The sequence below is a fragment of the Labeo rohita genome, chromosome 4, assembly GCF_022985175.1.
Source record: "Labeo rohita strain BAU-BD-2019 chromosome 4, IGBB_LRoh.1.0, whole genome shotgun sequence".
NCBI classification, from domain to species: Eukaryota; Metazoa; Chordata; class Actinopteri; order Cypriniformes; family Cyprinidae; genus Labeo; species Labeo rohita.
This window is the reverse complement of record NC_066872.1, coordinates 42,590,192-42,609,274: the sequence shown is the minus strand read 5'-3', so window position 1 is coordinate 42,609,274 and position 19,083 is coordinate 42,590,192. Positions and strand designations below refer to the sequence as shown.

General features: G+C 36.4%; 1 protein-coding gene across 1 annotated transcript in view; it reads left to right on the top strand.

Moving 5' to 3' along the window:
* The window catches only part of ahcyl2b (adenosylhomocysteinase like 2b), a 34,371-nt gene extending 17,196 nt beyond the window's left edge, over positions 1-17,175 (top strand). Inside the window, exons 2-17 of the mRNA XM_051107297.1 lie at positions 4,917-5,025; positions 5,347-5,490; positions 6,997-7,097; positions 7,378-7,480; positions 7,571-7,665; positions 7,744-7,850; positions 8,722-8,838; positions 8,945-9,008; positions 9,495-9,583; positions 9,892-9,962; positions 11,020-11,114; positions 11,200-11,298; positions 12,307-12,375; positions 12,609-12,687; positions 13,692-13,812; positions 13,901-17,175. Coding sequence (XP_050963254.1) covers positions 4,917-5,025; positions 5,347-5,490; positions 6,997-7,097; positions 7,378-7,480; positions 7,571-7,665; positions 7,744-7,850; positions 8,722-8,838; positions 8,945-9,008; positions 9,495-9,583; positions 9,892-9,962; positions 11,020-11,114; positions 11,200-11,298; positions 12,307-12,375; positions 12,609-12,687; positions 13,692-13,812; positions 13,901-13,907 — 1,470 coding nt within the window. The 3' untranslated portion in view covers positions 13,908-17,175. The remainder of the gene's footprint in view (positions 1-4,916; positions 5,026-5,346; positions 5,491-6,996; positions 7,098-7,377; positions 7,481-7,570; positions 7,666-7,743; positions 7,851-8,721; positions 8,839-8,944; positions 9,009-9,494; positions 9,584-9,891; positions 9,963-11,019; positions 11,115-11,199; positions 11,299-12,306; positions 12,376-12,608; positions 12,688-13,691; positions 13,813-13,900) is intronic.
* Positions 17,176-19,083: the final 1,908 nt, after the last annotated feature.

Below are 19,083 nucleotides of genomic sequence, written 5' to 3'. Positions count from 1 at the left end.
CTCATTCTCTTTTGGCAAAATGTTCAGCATCATTTTAAAAGAGGACATAATAGCACAAAATGCTTTGTTTCAGTATAAGATTATCCTCGTCTTTTCATTTTGGATGATGACCTTTTCATGTTGCACAAGTTTTTTTTAGACTACTTTTCTTAGATATTAATAAAACCCAAGGAATTTCTATTTATTTTTTCCTCTGAATGAACTAGCTGTGGTTTTGCATTAACAAACTTAATGCAAAACCACAAATCCTTCTCTGAACTCGGTGATGTCAGTAAGTTTATTGGTACACATGCAAAATCTTAAACAGGACTGTCTGCTAGGACAACTGTATAATGCAATGCAAGTTGCGACATGCGGCACAGCAGCAGGCATTAACATTTACATTTATGCATTTGGCAGACACTTTTATCCAAAGTGGATAACATTACATTGCACTCAGGGTATACTTGTTTACACATTTCCTGTGAATTGAACCCATGACCTTGGCGTTGCTAATCCCATGCTTTACTGTTTTAACTAAAGGAATACATAAATGTAAACTAAAGCATCTTTTATAGACACTTTAATCTTTCAGTTCTACTACATAACTAATCTTGTTAAGTTAGTTAATACTTACATGTTTATAGCAAGCTCCTGTACATCACATTTGGTTCAATGCCACAAAGATTTAAAAGTAACACGTTTAGTTTAAAACCGCACATTTGCAGTGCTGGCCAAACATTTGCATTTGTATTTGCGTACACGTTTCTGACCTTAAAATAAATGTGCGGCATGGTCTGAACATTTATATTTCTGCATTTGCCAGACACTATTATACAAAATGAGTTAAATTGCATTGAAGGTACACATTTATTCAGTTCTCTGGGAATTGAACCCATGACCTTGACGTCAGGCTCTACTGTTTGAATTACATTAAGGCTTTAAGTGTATTAGTCCGTTTTGTTGTGCAAATTACATCGGCAGAATGCACAAACCCACAAAACACTGATAATAGTGCTCAAATATTTGACTTTGTAAACTCCCTAGATAAAGTAATGTGTGATCCAGGTCCATGGGAAAGGTATGAAGTCATACTGGGAAAAGTTTTCAAACCACACCTCTAATACATTTCACAAGAAGTTCACAGGAGATGTGGACCACCAAATTCTTACAGGACGACCACCAGTTCATTAGCTCTGCTTTCAAGATTGGGCTATGGTAAAACATGCCTCAGCAATTTGTGTGTTTTACGATGTTGAAGTGTTTGTAAAGTCTTAGGAAATTTTACTTGTTAAAGGCCAACATTTGATAATCAACTAGCTGCGACTGTGATGCTGATGTTCGTCATAAAGGTGAGGTTAATGAACTCAAGAACATGTCAGAGTAATTATCCCTTGGTACTTCCAATCTGTCCCCTTCTGCGTGTGTATTCTAGGACCAGAAAAACACAAAGAACCCTTTGTCAGGGTCAGTGGTGGCAGTGTGTGAGTGTATGTGTCCTTGGCATGTTTCATTATCTTAAGCATGGGACGCAGTAATCACCTCCTAAACCACCACTCCTAAAAGCCTCCGCACACACATACGCGTGTTTTGCCAACTTCAACCAGAATTGTTCCAGCCACTAAACAATTAACAATTAAAAGACAGATGCACAAAAAACCCCAAAGGGAAACAGTCTAGCATTGTGCTGCAAAGGCCTTGGGATCAGTTCAGACTGACCACGTGTAAAGCTGGTATAAAAGTCCACTTCCTCTACGCCGGTCCCTTCCCTTTTGGTACTTGGTTTCTTTCTGTCTCTCTTCGCTTTCCTGTGTGTCATGCTGAAGAAAAAGAAGGATGAAGAGATCGCAGAGCCCTCAGTTAAGAAGGTAAGAGGGGAGACAGTGACAGGGTGGTCTTCGGGCTTCCCTGTGGGCTGAAAGCTTAACCTTCTGGAATGAAAATAGTCCAGAGCCATCTGTGTGCTCAGCATGGATTAGCAGGGGGCAATGTGTGTCTTCTGCCATAGAGAGCGAGAGGGGGTCCAATGCAATGTCTTTCGACCATCGTTGACCTCTGTTGGCCTTGATCTGTCAGCCTGGTGCAAATACAAATTCAGGGTGTTTTCACACCTGGCTCATTTCGATTTTTTTTGTTTTGTTTTGTTTCAGAACTTGGTGCATTTGCTCCCTTAGTTTGGTTCTTATAGGCAAACATGAACTTGCCAGTCACGCTCAATTCTGCACCAGAATAATTGTTCTGAGATCACCTGAACAATTCAGCCAATTGCAAAGAAACTCTGGGATGGTTTGGTTGTCCCACTCAATAGACAAAACAAACTCTGGAGCGGTTTGGTTGTCTAGTCCAATGGGCAAAAATTCTAGAGTGGTTTGCTTGTCAGACCCAATGGACAAAAAAAATTCTGGAGTGGTTTGGTTTGTTGTCCAACCCAATGGACAAAAATTCTGTTGGGGTTTGGATGTCCACAAACTCTGGAACGGTTTGTTTGTCTGACCCAGTGGACAAAGCTAACTCTGGAGTGGTTTGGTTGTCCGACTCAATGGACAAAGTGAACTCTGGACTGTTATGGTTGTCCGACCTAATGGACAAACTAATTCTGGAGTGGTTTGGTTGTCTGACCCAAAAATCCAATAAACCAAGCTGTTTCACAATTCATAATGGAAAATGTATTGCATAAAAGCACAGTGGTGGTGCCTTTTCATCTTAATGTTGCATACTTTTGTTGTATATATGCATTGCAAGAATGCTGTCTTGAAGCCTTGATTCCCGCTCAACCTTGAAATCGAGGAAAAAACATTCTACAGGTCTGACAAAGCCAATAACATCTTGGTTAAACACAGATTCTGGTATTATTTTACCCAATATTTGCGTGTGCATTATGTTTTTATACTTGGAGTGCCATGCTGTTATCTTAGCAACATTATACTCTGTTGGTATTAATTGTGAGTTAAGTCTCTTTTGCATATTTTGTGTCTTTTGTAGAGTTGAACACTTACAATTTTAAACAAATTTGGACCAGAGTAGTATTTTTAGATGGTGAATCGTGGAAATTTGGTTTTTCACCAGATTTCTCACTGAATCTGAGCATTCTGAGCTTTTTCTTATCAGATTAGTATTATTTTTTTCCTGTAAGCATGTGATTTGGGATATAGTGTTTCCTGTATAGTGAAACATTCCCAGTAGTCCTTCAGCCATTTGTGCCAAGCAATAAGGAATGAACAGGTGCCAAATTGAAGTTCACAAAGTCTACGGGTGTTTGTTTCTCTGTAGCGCTATTGTTGCAAAACCACTGCGAGTGACAATTGCTCAAGTGCTTTTGGGCACAGCGGTGTGTTTGTGTGAATAAAGGTCTCTGTAAGTCAGGGTCTTAAACTTGTCTGCATAACTGTGTGTTTTTCTCACGGTCTAAAAGCCAGCCATCCATCCTGAAAACAACACCTCCTATAGCTTCAACCTAATGCCTGAAGATTAATCATAGTGATCACTCCGTACATGGTTGATTGAACACCGATATGGCACAGGGTTATGTAATAGTCATGCTTTTAAAAATCTCTTGATGGAGCAGGGGGATTTGAGGCTTGCTGTTGACTCAGATAATAACGTCAGCAGGGGATGACTGCACCGCGCCGTAATCCTCTCACGATTCACGCAGCGCGTTCCTCTCTGCAGGCAACAGCTGTCAAGCCATTAATAGTAGCGCAGTTTACCGACACGTCTACGAAGAGCTCTCAATGGTTTTCGCTCCAGACTTTCATTGAGAGCAGATTAGTGGTGGCCGACTGCATTTATAAAGGATTCTGATGGAGTTATCAAGTTTATGATATCAGAATTATCACGGTCAAATCTGCCTAACTGTAAAGGCTTGTTCCTGATATTCAGCTTAACATGTAAGTTGTAGCATTGTACTGGGACCTGTCATTGTTTACATACTCGTTTGTCACTTCCTGTGGTAATAGGCACACTGAGCATTATCTGCTCAGAAAAATGGAAAACAGTTCAAAGGTCATTTGGGGTGTAAAATCCAACCTCAGGAAGTATGCACAAGTTTAAGATATTGTTAATAAAATATATAATTTTTTTGTCATTCAGAAAATCACCTTTGCTCGTTCAGCCCTGGTGCTTTTGTGTTATTTATTTAAATAATTGCCTTTTAAAGTTGAATAATCATTCATTCTGTATTGCTGTTTTTTCAATAATCAAACCAAAGACCTCCTGAAATAAGAAGATGTTTGTTAGACCATTTAGGAAACTTCATTAACATCTATTTTTGCCACAAATGTTCTGGCTAATTTCTTTTGACTGTTATCCTTGCGGGTATATGTGCCTATAATTCTTGTCTCTATCTGGGTACATGCATCTATGAGAGATTGCACCCCATACTGTACAAAGTCTAGTTATTACTAATAGCTATATAAAAATGTATTGTTTTAAGTAACAGTTTACTTTAATATTGTTTTTAAATTTCATATAGCCTTGTTTGTGTTGCTATTTTAATCCTTAAAGACTTAAATTAAACCAGACATTTTACTGTTCATTGACCTATCCCAACCCAGCTTTGCCATATTTCCATTCATTGTGTAAATGGCAAAGGAAAACATAATAACCTGAATTTACAACTTAACAGATGTAAATTATTACAGTTAATTATTACATATGCTGCTTACAAGCTTTAAATTATAAATGACCTCAAAGAACAACAGTGTTTCTCTTCACTATACTGACGAGGTGAAGTGGCTTTCTGTGTATTTAACATCAAATTAATTCATTTATCACCCTTTCTATTAGAAAAAAACATGAAAGAGAAGAAATTGAAAACAAAATAAAATATATTTTTAAACTACCAGCCTTGGTGAACATGAGACTTCTTTCTTTCTTTTTCTCACTGTAAGGTTTCTCATTATGGTTTTTTCTTGACCTCTCACCCTTTTTCATGACAGATCCAGTTTGCAGACCAGAAGCAGGAGTTCAACAAACGTCCCACCAAGATCGGCCGCAGGTCTTTGTCTCGCTCCATCTCACAGTCTTCTACAGACAGTTACAGCTCAGGTATGGCGTTCTGCAAGCACCAGTACATACTGTACAGTCACATGCGCACGTCCTGTTAAACCTTAGTCAGGTGGGCTACATAATGTGTTGCCATACGTCAGGGGTCTAATGTGGAGTGTCAGGTTAGTCATGTGAACAAAGGCTTTCCTGTGTGGGTTCTCTGGCAGGCCTCTTTAAGAGGATTACATTGATAAATGAGAGTAGATTTTAGGTGGGGAAGTAAAATCTACATTCCTGCAGGGCTCTCTTAGGACTGTGTTCATGGAAAAACAGATACACACATTTACATAATTTTTGTTTCTTTATTATTTCTTTTTTCAGCCGCTTCGTACACTGACAGCTCCGATGACGAAACCTCTCCCCGCGACAAGCAGCAGAAGAACTCCAAGGGCAATGCAGACTTCTGCATCAAAAACATCAAACAGGCCGACTTCGGACGCAGGGAGATCGAGATTGCCGAGCAAGGTTGGAAGGGCCTCTTGTGTCTTAATGTTTATGTGCCGACAAGCCATAACTGTTTACGAGGATGACTGCTGATTGTGCAATGCCGTTCACTCTTTGCTGTCAACATATTAAGCCACTGGTATTTGTTTATGTGTGAAGTAAAAGTGTTTGTGTGAGATCAAGCGAAGCATGTTTTGATGTTCTTCCTGTGCTGCTGAGGGGCCATATGTTCAGTGTGCGCTGTGAGACAGCAGGGCGCCCCCTTCAGCCCCTCGTAACCACATGGCCAAATACTCCAGTGTGCACTTACACACAGCCTGTCTGTTTATCAGCTTTAAAACCGTCTTTCATGTTTAAAGTTACATTTTGTGACTTATTTGTTAACAAAAGTAAAAATTAACAATTTAAATGAGCGAGTACATCATAAAACCAGTTATTTCTATTTATAAAGAGCTGTTGGGATGGATTTCCCAGGAAACGGCATACTTTAATCATTTGGATGTGTGTTTATACCACATCTGTAAATAAAGGAATAGTCAGGCTACTGGTAGATGCAGTGTTAGTAGCTTGAAGTTACAACAAAACTTGAGCTGAAAAGAGTTTACAAGCAGTAAAAAAAAGTTGCCAAAAAATCCTGCCATGTGATAAAGTAAAAATAAAAATGTAAATGGGACTTTTATCTCTTAATTTTGACTTTCCTGAAAAAGATAGCTTCAAGTTATGAGAAAAAAAATCTTTTTTTTTTTGTTTCACAATCCTGGGATTATAACTTGCAATTCTGAGTTTATATCTCGCAATTGTCAATTTATATCTTGTAATTATGAGTTTATATATTGCAGTTGTAAGATATGAACTCAGAATTGCAAGAGAAAAAAGTCTGAACTGTAAGAGAGAAAGATGCAGCTACCTTTTTTTTTTTATCCCTTGGCAGAAACAAGCTTCCATAAGCGAGTACCTGTAATAAATCACAAATCACATTTACCATTGCCGCACATTTGCTGTGCACTGACTGGGCTTATAAAGCCGTGATAACAATGTCAATCTCTAACCAGTTACTGTTTTGGTCCATTTGTCTATAAATAATCTTTCCAAGTTATAGTTTCAACCATTATTTGATATGAATAGCAATCGTGATATATAGTGTGACTGTTGCTAGACTTTTTTTACATTATAAAACAACAACAAAATGTAAGTTCCTTACTTTTTTTTTTTTTTTTTTTTTTTTTCCAGATATGTCTTTTGTTATAGTGAGATTTTCAGTATTTTTAGTGACTTTCGCACTGGTAATGTGATCATTTGTAACCATGAGCACAGTGATGTGCCTCAAGCCATCGGAGTCATTCATGAAGCACAGCTCGCATAATTACCAAAACCATGTTGCTGCGCAAGTAACATTTAGTTATTATTATGCTTCATCCACTAAAACTTACAGTTTTGCTTTAAGTCAAGGATGTGCAAGCAAAAAATGCTGTTTATTTACACATTACAGGCATGCATTAATGTCTTTTGTGTATTTGTGCACTGTAGAGATGCCTGCTCTCATGGCTTTGAGGAAGAGAGCTCAGGGAGAGAAGCCATTGGCTGGAGCCAAAATTGTGGGTTGCACCCACATCACTGCACAGACTGCTGTGAGTTTCTGTACACACACAAAAATACACTCGTATACCTAATATTAACTTAATTTGTTCTCAAATTAAGAAAATGTAATTAAATTGCACTATAATTCCAACACCCTAATCCCACCCAACACCTTTTTGGAACATTATTTGGTCCATTTAGGATTTTTTTTTACAGTCCTACTGTGTTTGTGAGGATGTTTTCAAAAATTATGATCATTTTGATGGCACGCTGACATCTGTATTTCAGTAATGCATCGTCAAGTGTTTGTTTTTGTGTGTGTGTTTGCAGGTGTTGATGGAGACCCTCTCTGCTCTGGGCGCTCAGTGCAGGTGGGCCGCCTGTAACATCTACTCCACTCAGAACGAGGTAGCAGCCGCTCTGGCCGAGGGAGGTAAATATTTTTTTTCTTCCTTATTCTTTCTTATTTATATGCTTTCGTGTTTTTCTGTCTTAATAAACTCCCGTGTGTCATCTCTGGCAGGTTTCTCAGTGTTTGCCTGGAAGGGTGAATCAGAGGATGATTTCTGGTGGTGTATCGATCGCTGTGTTAACGTGGAGGGCTGGCAGCCCAATATGGTAACAGACTATATACACCTAGACTTTTGAAGTGACATATTATGACTGTTTAGTGTCTCAACAGCTTATGTCTTGTAGATTTTAGATGATGGAGGAGATCTGACTCACTGGATCTATAAGAAATATCCCAACATGTTCAAAAAGATCAAAGGCATCGTAGAGGAGAGCGTGACTGGAGTTCACAGGTGATTATAGTCATTTGTGAAGGGTTTTAGTTTGTTAAATGCATTAAGTTGTGTTACATTTTTAGCATTTAATATGGATTAAGTGAGAGCTTTAGACTTAGAATGTAATTTGACACGATAATGTGGGGACTGCAGTTGTTTTTCATATTAAATGGGAATGTCTCCATCTAGTGGCAAGTCCTGGAACTGGCAAATGTGATTTTTGAGAACTCCACTTCCAGAACAACAATTTACAAATAATTTACTCACCCCCTTGTCATTCAAGATGTTTTCCTTTCTTTCTTCAGTCGTAAAGAAGTTATGTTCTTTGGGGAAAACGTTTCAGCATTTTTCTCCATATAATGGACTGATATGGTGCCCCGATTTTGAACTTCCAAAATGCAGTTTAAATTGGATGCTTTTGAAATGATTTTTGAAGTTGAGGCATAAAAATACAATTGAAGTTTTTCAACATACCCTAACTGTCTTGAACCAGAATACACAGAGTTCATGGAGAGAAAAGCAAGACGAGCGTATGAGATCCCACATTTGGGATCATCGCTTGAAGCCGCATTTAAACTGCGTTTTAGAAGTTCAAAATCGGGGCACAATATCAGTCCATTATATGGAGAAAAATGCTGAAATGTTTTCCTCAAAAAAACATAATTTCTTTACGACTGAAGAAAGAAAGACATGAACATTGTGAATGACAAGGGGGGTGAGTACGTTATATGTGAATCTTTGTTTTGGAAGTGGACTTCTCCTTTAAGTATAATATTTGAGAGAATATACTCTACCAGGCAGATATTTGGAAAAAAAAAATCTTAAAATTTAGCTTTGCATCACGGAAATAAAGTTACAGTTTAAACATCTGTCATATTTTATTTTCTAGGCTATACCAGCTGTCAAAGGCTGGCAAGTTGTGTGTACCCGCGATGAACGTTAACGATTCAGTGACCAAGCAGAAATTTGACAACCTGTACTGCTGCCGGGAGTCCATCTTGGATGGGTATGTCTCTTATAAAAGCACTTAAAATAGTTATTTTGTGTTTAGGTATTATGTGGTTAATATCGGCCTGTGGTTTTACTGAGCGTGTTTGTGTTTTGTTTTCAAGTCTAAAGAGGACCACAGATGTGATGTTTGGAGGGAAGCAGGTGGTGGTGTGTGGATATGGAGAGGTGAGATCATTAGGTGGCAAATGTTGCCAGCTAACATAGTTTCCCGTGAAAACCTCTAGAGATTTGAATTTAGGTTTTCAGGATGTTCTTGGCCTTATATAAACATACGCTCATTTAAATATAGGCAAACTCATTTCATATCTATCCAATTAGCTAAACTCAACAACCATTTTAGACTGTTCTGTTTCATCTGTCAATCACTTTTGTTAACCACACCTCCACTGCACTGCTGCATTACTGCATTACCAAACAGATACCATATATGGCCACTAGAGGACAGAAAACCTCAGGAAATACCTCTACATGTATTCATTTGATTGAAAAAAAAAAAAGTCTAATAGAATGTTTTTACAGGAACAACAAAGGATCTTCATCTTGCCCTGTTTGTGTCAATCGCATTGTGTGCTACATACAGTATATATTTTCACAAACAATTGAACCTTTTTGTTTTGAGTAATTACTATGAATCCTGTTATGTGTAATAAGGTGGGAAAAGGCTGCTGTGCTGCTCTCAAAGCGATGGGCTCCATTGTCTACGTCACTGAGATTGACCCCATCTGTGCCCTACAGGCCTGGTGAGTCGCAGATGCTTTCACTGATTCAGCAGCAGTGATGCCCTTTAGATGCCATGAAATTACACTAAATGTCATTCTAATGTGTTAATACATTATAAACTAGCATTTGAGCAGTGAATGATTCTCCAGGACTGTGTTCAGCATTTTTCCACACCTAAATCAAATTATCATAGTACTTTCCTAACTGTTGTACACATTAGTCAGTTTTCTATGGTGAATGACTGCAAGGTTTTTCAGTATTCAGTCTCATGCCATTTATTTTTACTGTTTAGAAAGACTATTTCTAATTTATATTTGTCATCACACAGCATGGATGGCTTCAGGCTGGTAAAACTCAACGAAGTCATCCGACAAGTCGACATTGTCATCACCTGCACAGGTATTTATGAATCTGATTTTGATTGTAGTAAATTTCAAGTTTTATTCAAAGGGTTGACTCTTGATTTGAGGGAAGAAAAAGGGCAGTTTACCTAGAAAAAAAAAAATCTGCTTTTTGCATCCAATTACATTCTTTGTAATTGCTTGGGGAAAACTGACATGCTTTAAAGTTCTGTTAAATTATGACTGAATTTTAATTTTTAGGTGAATTATTCGTTTAAAATCTACATCACCTAATTAAATGCATCTTGCTAATTAAATATTGTAGCTTCATTTGACTTTTAATAAAGTTATTGTTGTTCTTGTTATACATATTATTATATATTTTAAGTAATTACTATTTTAAAAATAAATATTATTTTTGCATTTTTAAAATCATCTTATGAAGGCTTTTAATCATGTTTTTGTTATTGTTATTATAATTTTTTTTTTTTAATAATTGCTTTAAAAATCATAATTTTTAAATTTTCAAAAGAAGTATTTTTGAACATTGTTTTTTTTAAATGAAGTTATGAAGGCTTTTTTAGGTATCAGCTAGTGTTTAACAGGCACCGCACTGCCCCAGAATGATGCACTGTTATATAACCGAGCAGTTTATTGCCTATATAACTGCATTCTGACTCTCACTGCACTGTGCAAATGCATTTGTCGTTAGCACAGTGATTTTGGCATAGATAGCTCTTCCGAAAGTTAATTACATCTGAGACTCTTATACACTTCAAGTAATTATGCCTGAGCTGCAGCCAGTCTTGAATTTCAGTTAAATGTAGTTTGACAACAGTTCTGATCATAGACCAATTTCTTGCTGTTCCTGTAACGTATAGTATGAACAGGACAATTAAAGAATCAAACCTGAATCCAAGTTCAGTCTGCAGGTAGCTGTGTTGTTCATGTGGATGAAATAACTTTCGGGGCTCATTGCGTTTTGACTTCTTTGGATTCATTTAATGGTTCTTCGAGATGGGGCGCTTTGAGTCATTTCTGATCAGTGTAAACCACAAAGCTTTTAGGGTTTCTCATTCGCATTCATCTCACTTTGTTGTGTGTGATGTCCGCAGGCAATAAAAACGTGGTTGTAAGAGAGTACATGGACCGCATGAAGAACGGCTGTATTGTCTGCAACATGGGCCACTCCAACACTGAGATTGATGTGGTGAGGAAACTGCTTTAACCGTAGTGTATTCACAGGCGTATATGTAAATAAGTGTCTGAAAGTTGACAATCTTCCAACTTCTCAGGCCAGTCTGCGAACCCCTGAATTGACCTGGGAGCGGGTGAGGTCGCAGGTGGACCACGTGATCTGGCCAGATGGAAAGAGAATAGTGCTGCTGGCCGAGGTTAGACACATTGGAAATTTTGCTTTAAAAATATTTAGATTAAAATCAGTTCTATCAGGATTTCACTTTTTATTTATTTTTCAGTCAAAATGACTGATTTTTGTGGTAGTAATTTCCAGAATTTTGTGGAAAATTTGTTTCTTTTTATAATTAGATCCACATCTAGTTTTCTCTAAAAAGTTTATATTCACTTCTAACGTAATTGACTGCATTTATGTGAAAACTTGCATCAAGATCCATGTTGTTTTTTGGCGCTTATTTTTAACATCCACATTGTTTTTTTTCCCTCATTCATGCATTCATGCATGTGTCTCACTTTATGTTGTACTGTGTCTTTTGCAATTATTTTGCAGTTAAATGGTGAATTATGCAGGATTGTAAAAATTGTTACTTTTTGTATTTTGCTGAATTGTGAAAAACTAGAGGGACTCTAGATGATGAAATACATCTTTAAAATGTCTTAATTTAGTCACTATTACATTGGAGTGTTATTTTAGCATAAGTAAATAAACTCTAACAGTTTTTTTTTATACTTTCCATTTTAATGTTATTTTTAGTTAAGGTTTTAGTCATTTTGGAGGTCTTTTTTTTTTTTTTTTTTTTTTGCTGTTGTTTTGTAGTTCAGTAGTTATTATAGTTAGTTCTTACAAATTTTTATTTTGGTTTTAGATATTTTTGTATTTCAAGTTAAATCAAAAGAAAATAAGAAAATTAAGCCTTAGCAACTAGCTGAAATAAAAGCTTTTTTAAAAATATTTTATTTACTTTATTTACTATAATACTTTAATACTTATGTTATGTTTTTTTTTTTACCCTGTTACATTAGATTAAATGTCTATACATAAATGCATTTATGCATGTAAATAGTTTTGTTTTATATGTAGTGTGGCTAAATATCTGCAATATATCTTCCTGTAGGCAAGGCAAGTTTATTTATTTTACCAGTGGTAAATTACACAGGCATTGTAAAAAGCAGTTAAGATTAAAATATACTGTATATATTTCCAGGGTCGCCTCCTAAACTTGAGCTGCTCCACTGTTCCTACCTTTGTGCTGTCCATCACTGCAACTACCCAGGTGAGACTGGAGTGGAAAATTAACACAGGCGACTTTGTTAATAATGTGCTTTTGTGTGCATGCAAGGAGAATTTACTTCATAGTCCAGTCACAGAATTGGTTTCTCAGTCTGTGTGCTGTGTGAGAGTATGAACCTCAGGCACTTAAAGTGTGTGTGTGTGTGTGTGTGTGTGTGTGTGTGTCACAGCCTTGCTGTTGTCATGGTGACTGATTTCTTGCTCCTTTTTCCCCAGGCGCTGGCTCTGATAGAGCTGTACAATGCTCCTGAAGGCCGCTACAAACAGGACGTCTACCTGCTGCCTAAAAAAATGGGTATGATGCATTGATATAAATATATGCACATGCATTAAAAATGCCTTGTCTAAATGCATGATTATGCATAACCTAAAACTAACTAATTGAGAGTTCTGTGCTGCTTATCTTCTGCTAAAACAAGTGTCACATGCAGTAAACCCAGCAACTGGGTGAAATCCTCAAATGTTGAACTAATAATCTGGCAGTCTAGGGGTGTAATGGTTGTAATTGGTTTGGTCTGCGCCATACACAGATGTTTTCAGCCTGTTGAAAGATTCAGTGTTTTCTGCGGCACACAGTGTAGAGAGTTTAGCCATGTGGGATCCTGTGCAGACCCTGAGGAGCAGCAGACAGCTGAAAATAGGTCATGCTGTCACAAACGGCTGCCACTTCTCACTGCAGACTGCACCGTTCTGTCACTTCTCCCTCCCTGATCTCTCATCCTCTCCACTGCTCTTCAGCTTTTCCTTCTAAACTTGCAGCTCACGCTCACAGATGCAGATCTGTTAATAAATGAGAGTTTGCCTATTTAAGTGACTGCCTATTTAAGAGGAAGTGGAGAGATATGAGTAATTGATTATAGTCAGTTAAGTTGCAGTCACATTTACTGTTGCTTTGTGAAATTTTATGGGTGTAATTGAGTCATTCCGATAGAAATCCATATAAAAGTTTTGCGTGATATGAATTTGCCATGCTGACCAACAGAAAGCTGCTTGGTTTAAAAGATTTGTGCTTTATACTTTGTAACGCTGTTGATGTGACAGCGGACCTTTTTGCTGAAATATTGCTGATGTGACCATACCTATGTATATATGTATGTATATGTATGTGTATATATATATATATATATATATATATGTATATGTACATAGAGTTATATCTATATGTATATGTATGTGTATGTATATGTGTGTGTGTAAATATTGTGCTAAATTATAAACTGTGAATCAAGATGTTTGACTTTTCTTGATGCATAATTCTTAAATGAGCAAAGAATGAATGTTAATCTCCTTTGTCTGCAGATGAGTACGTGGCCAGCCTTCATCTCCCTACTTTTGATGCACATTTGACTGAACTGTCTGATGAACAGGCCAAATACCTTGGTCTGAACAAGAACGGACCCTTTAAGCCAAACTATTACAGGTCAGTGGCTGCTTGATCAATTTTAATGATTTAAAAACTCCTGTTTTTTTGTTTAATTTAATCATTGCTTGCAATGTTTCATTTTTAGGTACTAGACCCATTCATAGGTGGGAAACGAAGACTAAAGAAATTACCAAGACTTCATAATTCATACAGACTAAGGCGAGACAGAGCTGTGTCTCACAGCCTGCAATTGGAGGGGAGGGAAAAGCCCTGATCTGATTGGTTGGGGGTGAAGGGCGTGGCTAATTATCGCTACGGCAGTGTTTATTTATTTTATGCTAGAATAACATAGCTAACCTTTTATGAGCTGCTACTGCCAGTGGTGCAACCTAGCGACGTTTTCATGGAGATTTCACCATTTCATCTTTTCTTAGCTTCATGTGCTAGTTGTACGTAATCCATTTAGAGATCTTTTATTGTTTAATTATAAGTTCTGGTAAAGGAAAAAAAAAAAAAAAAGTTTGATCATACCTGATGATTTAGTCATGGACATGCCACGTTGTCCTGTTCTCTTGTTTTCTACATGTGATTTTTTTTTTTTTTTTTTTCTTTATATAATATGGGGGGTGGGACAGAATTACGGTGGGGCGCAGGGGTTCAAATCGTTCTTTTAGTTGATCGCACTATTCAAATTATTTTGTTTGTTTGTTTTTTAAAACTTGTATTATTAATTTTTACAGCAAATTTTAACTTTTTTGCGCTCTCAGTTCTAAATAAAAGCTGTTAAAATTTAACTGGATTGTGAACGATTCGGGGGCGGGGCTTATCCCCTCCGTTCACTCAGACTGGAATCTCATTGGCTTGATGCATTAGCATTTCAAATTTCCCTTGCAAACGCAACACGCTCCTTCCACACCGTTTTCAAGAACGCCAGTATTGATGTTTGAGATCAAAAAGGCTCAAACTTTGCGCAATCTATCCACGTTATTGCTGAAACTCGTCAGGCTGTGTAATCACAGGGGTGTATATTAAGATATTTATACAATTTTTTTTTTTTTTTTTTTACTTTGTCTTCTGCCATCAACTTTTGTTCCTATGAACTCATCCTCTGTCATTATAAAAATAAGCAATTAAATGTTATGAGATACTCTAGTGTAATATGAAATTTAATGAAACCCTTGTTTTATATACTGTGAAGTAGAGCCTATATCAATGAGATACCAAATGTACAGTTAATCCGGTACCGAGTTTCTTTCCAGGTCCTCTGCAAATTTAGTCTGGAACACAATGGGAGAGAAATTTGTGTGAACTGAAGCCAAGACCAACTGTGTACTCATTTCCGAGGATCGTTTTCCTGTTTGCAGGCCTGTAGAGCAAAAGCTGCCTTTGTGACTGGGATATTCAAATATAATAAAATTGGGACCTTTATTTTACTACACTTCTGAAAATCTTTATGGCAGATATTTATCTTCTCTTTGCCATCTGTGTTTGTCATAAAGGGAATCAAAATGACATTGTCCGTTTCCTGTTTAATGTGGCGTCACTTTCCTTCGCTCAGGACCGTTTCACATGGATGTCTGTGTCGTGTAGTTGTCGATTAGTCATCTTGCAGCGCAAAGGTCTTTCCGTTGATCATCCTGCCCAAAGTATACTTTGTTTTTGCACGGCTGTTTGAAATACTTTATTTGACAGCATGCACAAACAAGCACACTAGAAAGATTCGTACATGTCCTGTGTCTGCGGTTTTTCTCTCTAAAAGTTAAGAGCGATTAAACATGTTTTTGCATTTAAACTAGCATTGTGGGTATCTTTCAGTCCCCTCACACGAACACTCGCTCATCTTCACAGGTGTCTATTGTTTTTGCTGTAGTTTTCAATAGTTGTTCTTGTTCTGTCTCCTCCTTTTCTTTTCCAACTGTGAAACAGGGGCTCAGGAGATTTCTAAGCCTGTTTCAGTCACGGAATAAACAAAAATAATTGATTGATATAAACTTCCAACTCATTCTAAATTTGCATCTCACAATTCAGACTTTATTTTCAGTTTTTTTTTTATTTGAATTTTTTTTAATTCTTTTGTAACAGAATTGCAAGGTAATTGTGACTTTTTATCTTGAAATTCTGCCTTTTTTTTTTTTCATTTATATTTTACAATTTGGACTTTTCTTCCCAGAACTGTGAGTTCATATCTTGCAGATTTTTATACAGACCCTGTAAAGTTCCAACTGTGAGTTGACTTTTTTTTTTTTTTTTTTTTTTTTTTCTCAGAATTGCAATTTTCTAATAATTATGTTTATATCTTGCAGTTCTCAGTTCATATTTTGCAATTCAGATTTTTTTTTTTAGACTTGAGTTGAGTCATAATTTTTTTTTTTTTTTTTTTTAACTTACAATTACAAGCAAGCTTCTTGTAATTGTGACTTTTTTCTTAGGATTGTGAGATAAAAAAGATGAATTATGTATTTTTCTATTTATTTATCCAGTGGCGGGAACAGGCTTCCAGGGTTTCCAACTTCTGGACAGACTTCTATAGTGCATGTCTGAGCGGCAGCTATTTTACATGCATGGTTAGAAAAATTGGGCTGCGTTCTTACTGTGCTGATAATGAAATTCACGTCACTCGTACTTTACACATACCCTAGGGTATGTACAAAGACCGAAGTATACTTTGGGCTCTATACCTGTCATATAACAAATTTCCTGTTCCTGGGACCCTTTTAAACTCTAGGCTGCTTATCAACTTTATAACTTATCAAAACCCTAAAGGCATATAACAGTGTTCAGTTTTCTCCCAAACATTTGCTTTCCCTACAAACACAAGGTCGGGTTAAATGATTGTTCCTCTTATGTTGTTAATACGTGCTGCTCTTGTAGTGTGTGTCCAGAGAGTCTATATTAGTATTAAAAATGTAAATGTATTGATACCCCGTATCTCCTCAGTAACCCACCTGTCACGTTTGCATTCACTGTCTTTATCTGCTTAACACACAATCTCTGTACTAAAGCACATCAATTAGTGTACGTCTTGTTCAAATGTGTTCAACCCGTTGTCTTAATTTTACTTTGATTTGCGGGGGTACGTGTGTGTGCGTGTGCATTACAATGTGTTTGAAGGGGCTCGTGTGCACAAACGGATGGTTTTCTGCTGCTGTGTAGCAGTAGACGGTGGATCCAGGCCTGGGATTTTTCCGGATGCTTTTATAACCACGTGGAGCGCATGGGATCAACACCAGCACCTCTTACGGAGAATGAGCGTGGACATAAAGAAGCTAAAACATCTGTATATTTATTGTTGTAAATCACTACAAATAAGAAAGTCTAATGATGAGTTGTCAACAATGTTTAAATATTGCAAGTGATGGTAGATGAGCAATAATCTGTAATCATGAAGAACAAAAATAAAAATCACAAATGTAAACATTTTTTGCAGGCATTACCGACTGCAGTATTATTATTTTTTTGTCAAATCAAAAAAGTAGGTATCATATGCGTTGTTTGTAGTTTTTTTTTTTTTTTTTATACCAGAAATAAATTATAATAAAGAGCACAAATTCCCTATTTTACAGTGGTATGTTTAAAGGTACAAAAATACTAAAAGTAGGATATTTTAAATGTAAATTATTTTATTTTACTTTATATATATATATATATATATGTATTTCCTGTTGTTTTTTATCGTTTGTTTTTTTATTTATTTATTCATATTTTTGGTCATTTTAGTACATCAAGTTGAACAGTAATTAAAAATCCTACATAATTAGATTTTATTTCAAGTAAGTTTGAAAAGTTGAAAGTTTTTGTTTGTTTTTTAATGATTTTAGGGGACTAATTCTTAGGGAATATTTCCTAAATCCAACCTTTGAATATCTGGTGAGAAGACTGGTTTGTTTGTAGACAGTGATTGAGCCCTCAGCTTCTGCTGGCCTGTCATTTCAGGTATAATTTAGAGTCATAAATGAAACTGTTATGATGCCTTTAGGAAAGTATCTCAATTTTAAACTTAGATAATACCTAAAATAAGATATTTTGATGCTGTTCTTGTTGAGCTTAGTCACTCTGTATATTCCTGGATATGAGGTCATGGATCGGAGGTGTAATATGGACAGTGTAAACGGTGGGTGTTTATTCTGGACACATGATGGTTTGAGAGGGTATGTATGTATGCAAAGACAAGAACAGCTGCTGTTGCCACTCACACCTTCAGGTTACAAACACACTCAAATGCTGTGTGATTTCTTCACTCTGACCTGTTAAATATGGCAGCCCTCAAGTTCAAGCCTTGCCTTATGCTAAATAGGGATACATTTGATAAACTTTGCAGGAGTTCAGAATATATTTTCATATACTTCTATCTCAGACCTTCTGAGAATGTCTGAACAAAAAAACGCATCTTTCAAATTAAAATGTTCATTGAAGTTTCCTTCCCATTTGGCTTGACTTGTATGTGAACACACCATCATGATAAATGTGTCTTTATTTCAACAATCAATAATTCTCTGTTTTGACAATATGGTCTGTCAAAAACGTCACAATGTGGCTCTTTCTGGCTGTGGAACAGGAGAAAACTCAGTGTGTTCTTTCTGTTCCTCAGTGGGAATAATAGCACTTTGTTTGTCCGTATAACAATAGAACTGACAGCACTTTCTAAAAGCCATACAAGATTGACTGGTGATTTCATTTTAATATAATTATGCCTTTTATATCTAAGCAATACATAAGCTGTAGCCCATATGAGGGTATTTCTTCACCTATACTTTTGGATTAACATTTAGAATTAGTTTTTATATTTTTGTTTTAATTTTAATTTTAGTTAAAGTTTATGCTGTGCTTTGTCGTTTTTATTATAAGTGTGTGTGTGTTTATTTCAGTCGTAGTTTTAGTTAATTTAGTAAATCTTAAATTAAATGAAAATGAGAAATACTGACTTGCCAGCTATTTGAAATAATTTTGTATTATATATAATAAAAATGTCGTACTTGTATTTGTAAGCTGTAAGAGTTTCAAAAACCAACAAAATATTTTATTTATTTATTTAAAATAAAAACAACCCCTGGGAGGCTGTATTACAGTGATTGCACACTCCTAGATATTAAAAAAGCAGAATATTAAAGTTCATTATTGCATGTTTTACCACAATTAAAATGAACATTTATTACATTTATTATAATTAGTAGCCTACATTCTGAGAGAAATACAAACAAATTATATGTAATAGCACCTGCATATTCGTGGTCGAGTGCGGTGTGGGCGTGGCGCGCCGCAAGCTTTACGTCAAACCACGCCCTCATCAGCGATCAGCAGCCAATCAGAACGGCGGTGCCGGATATTATT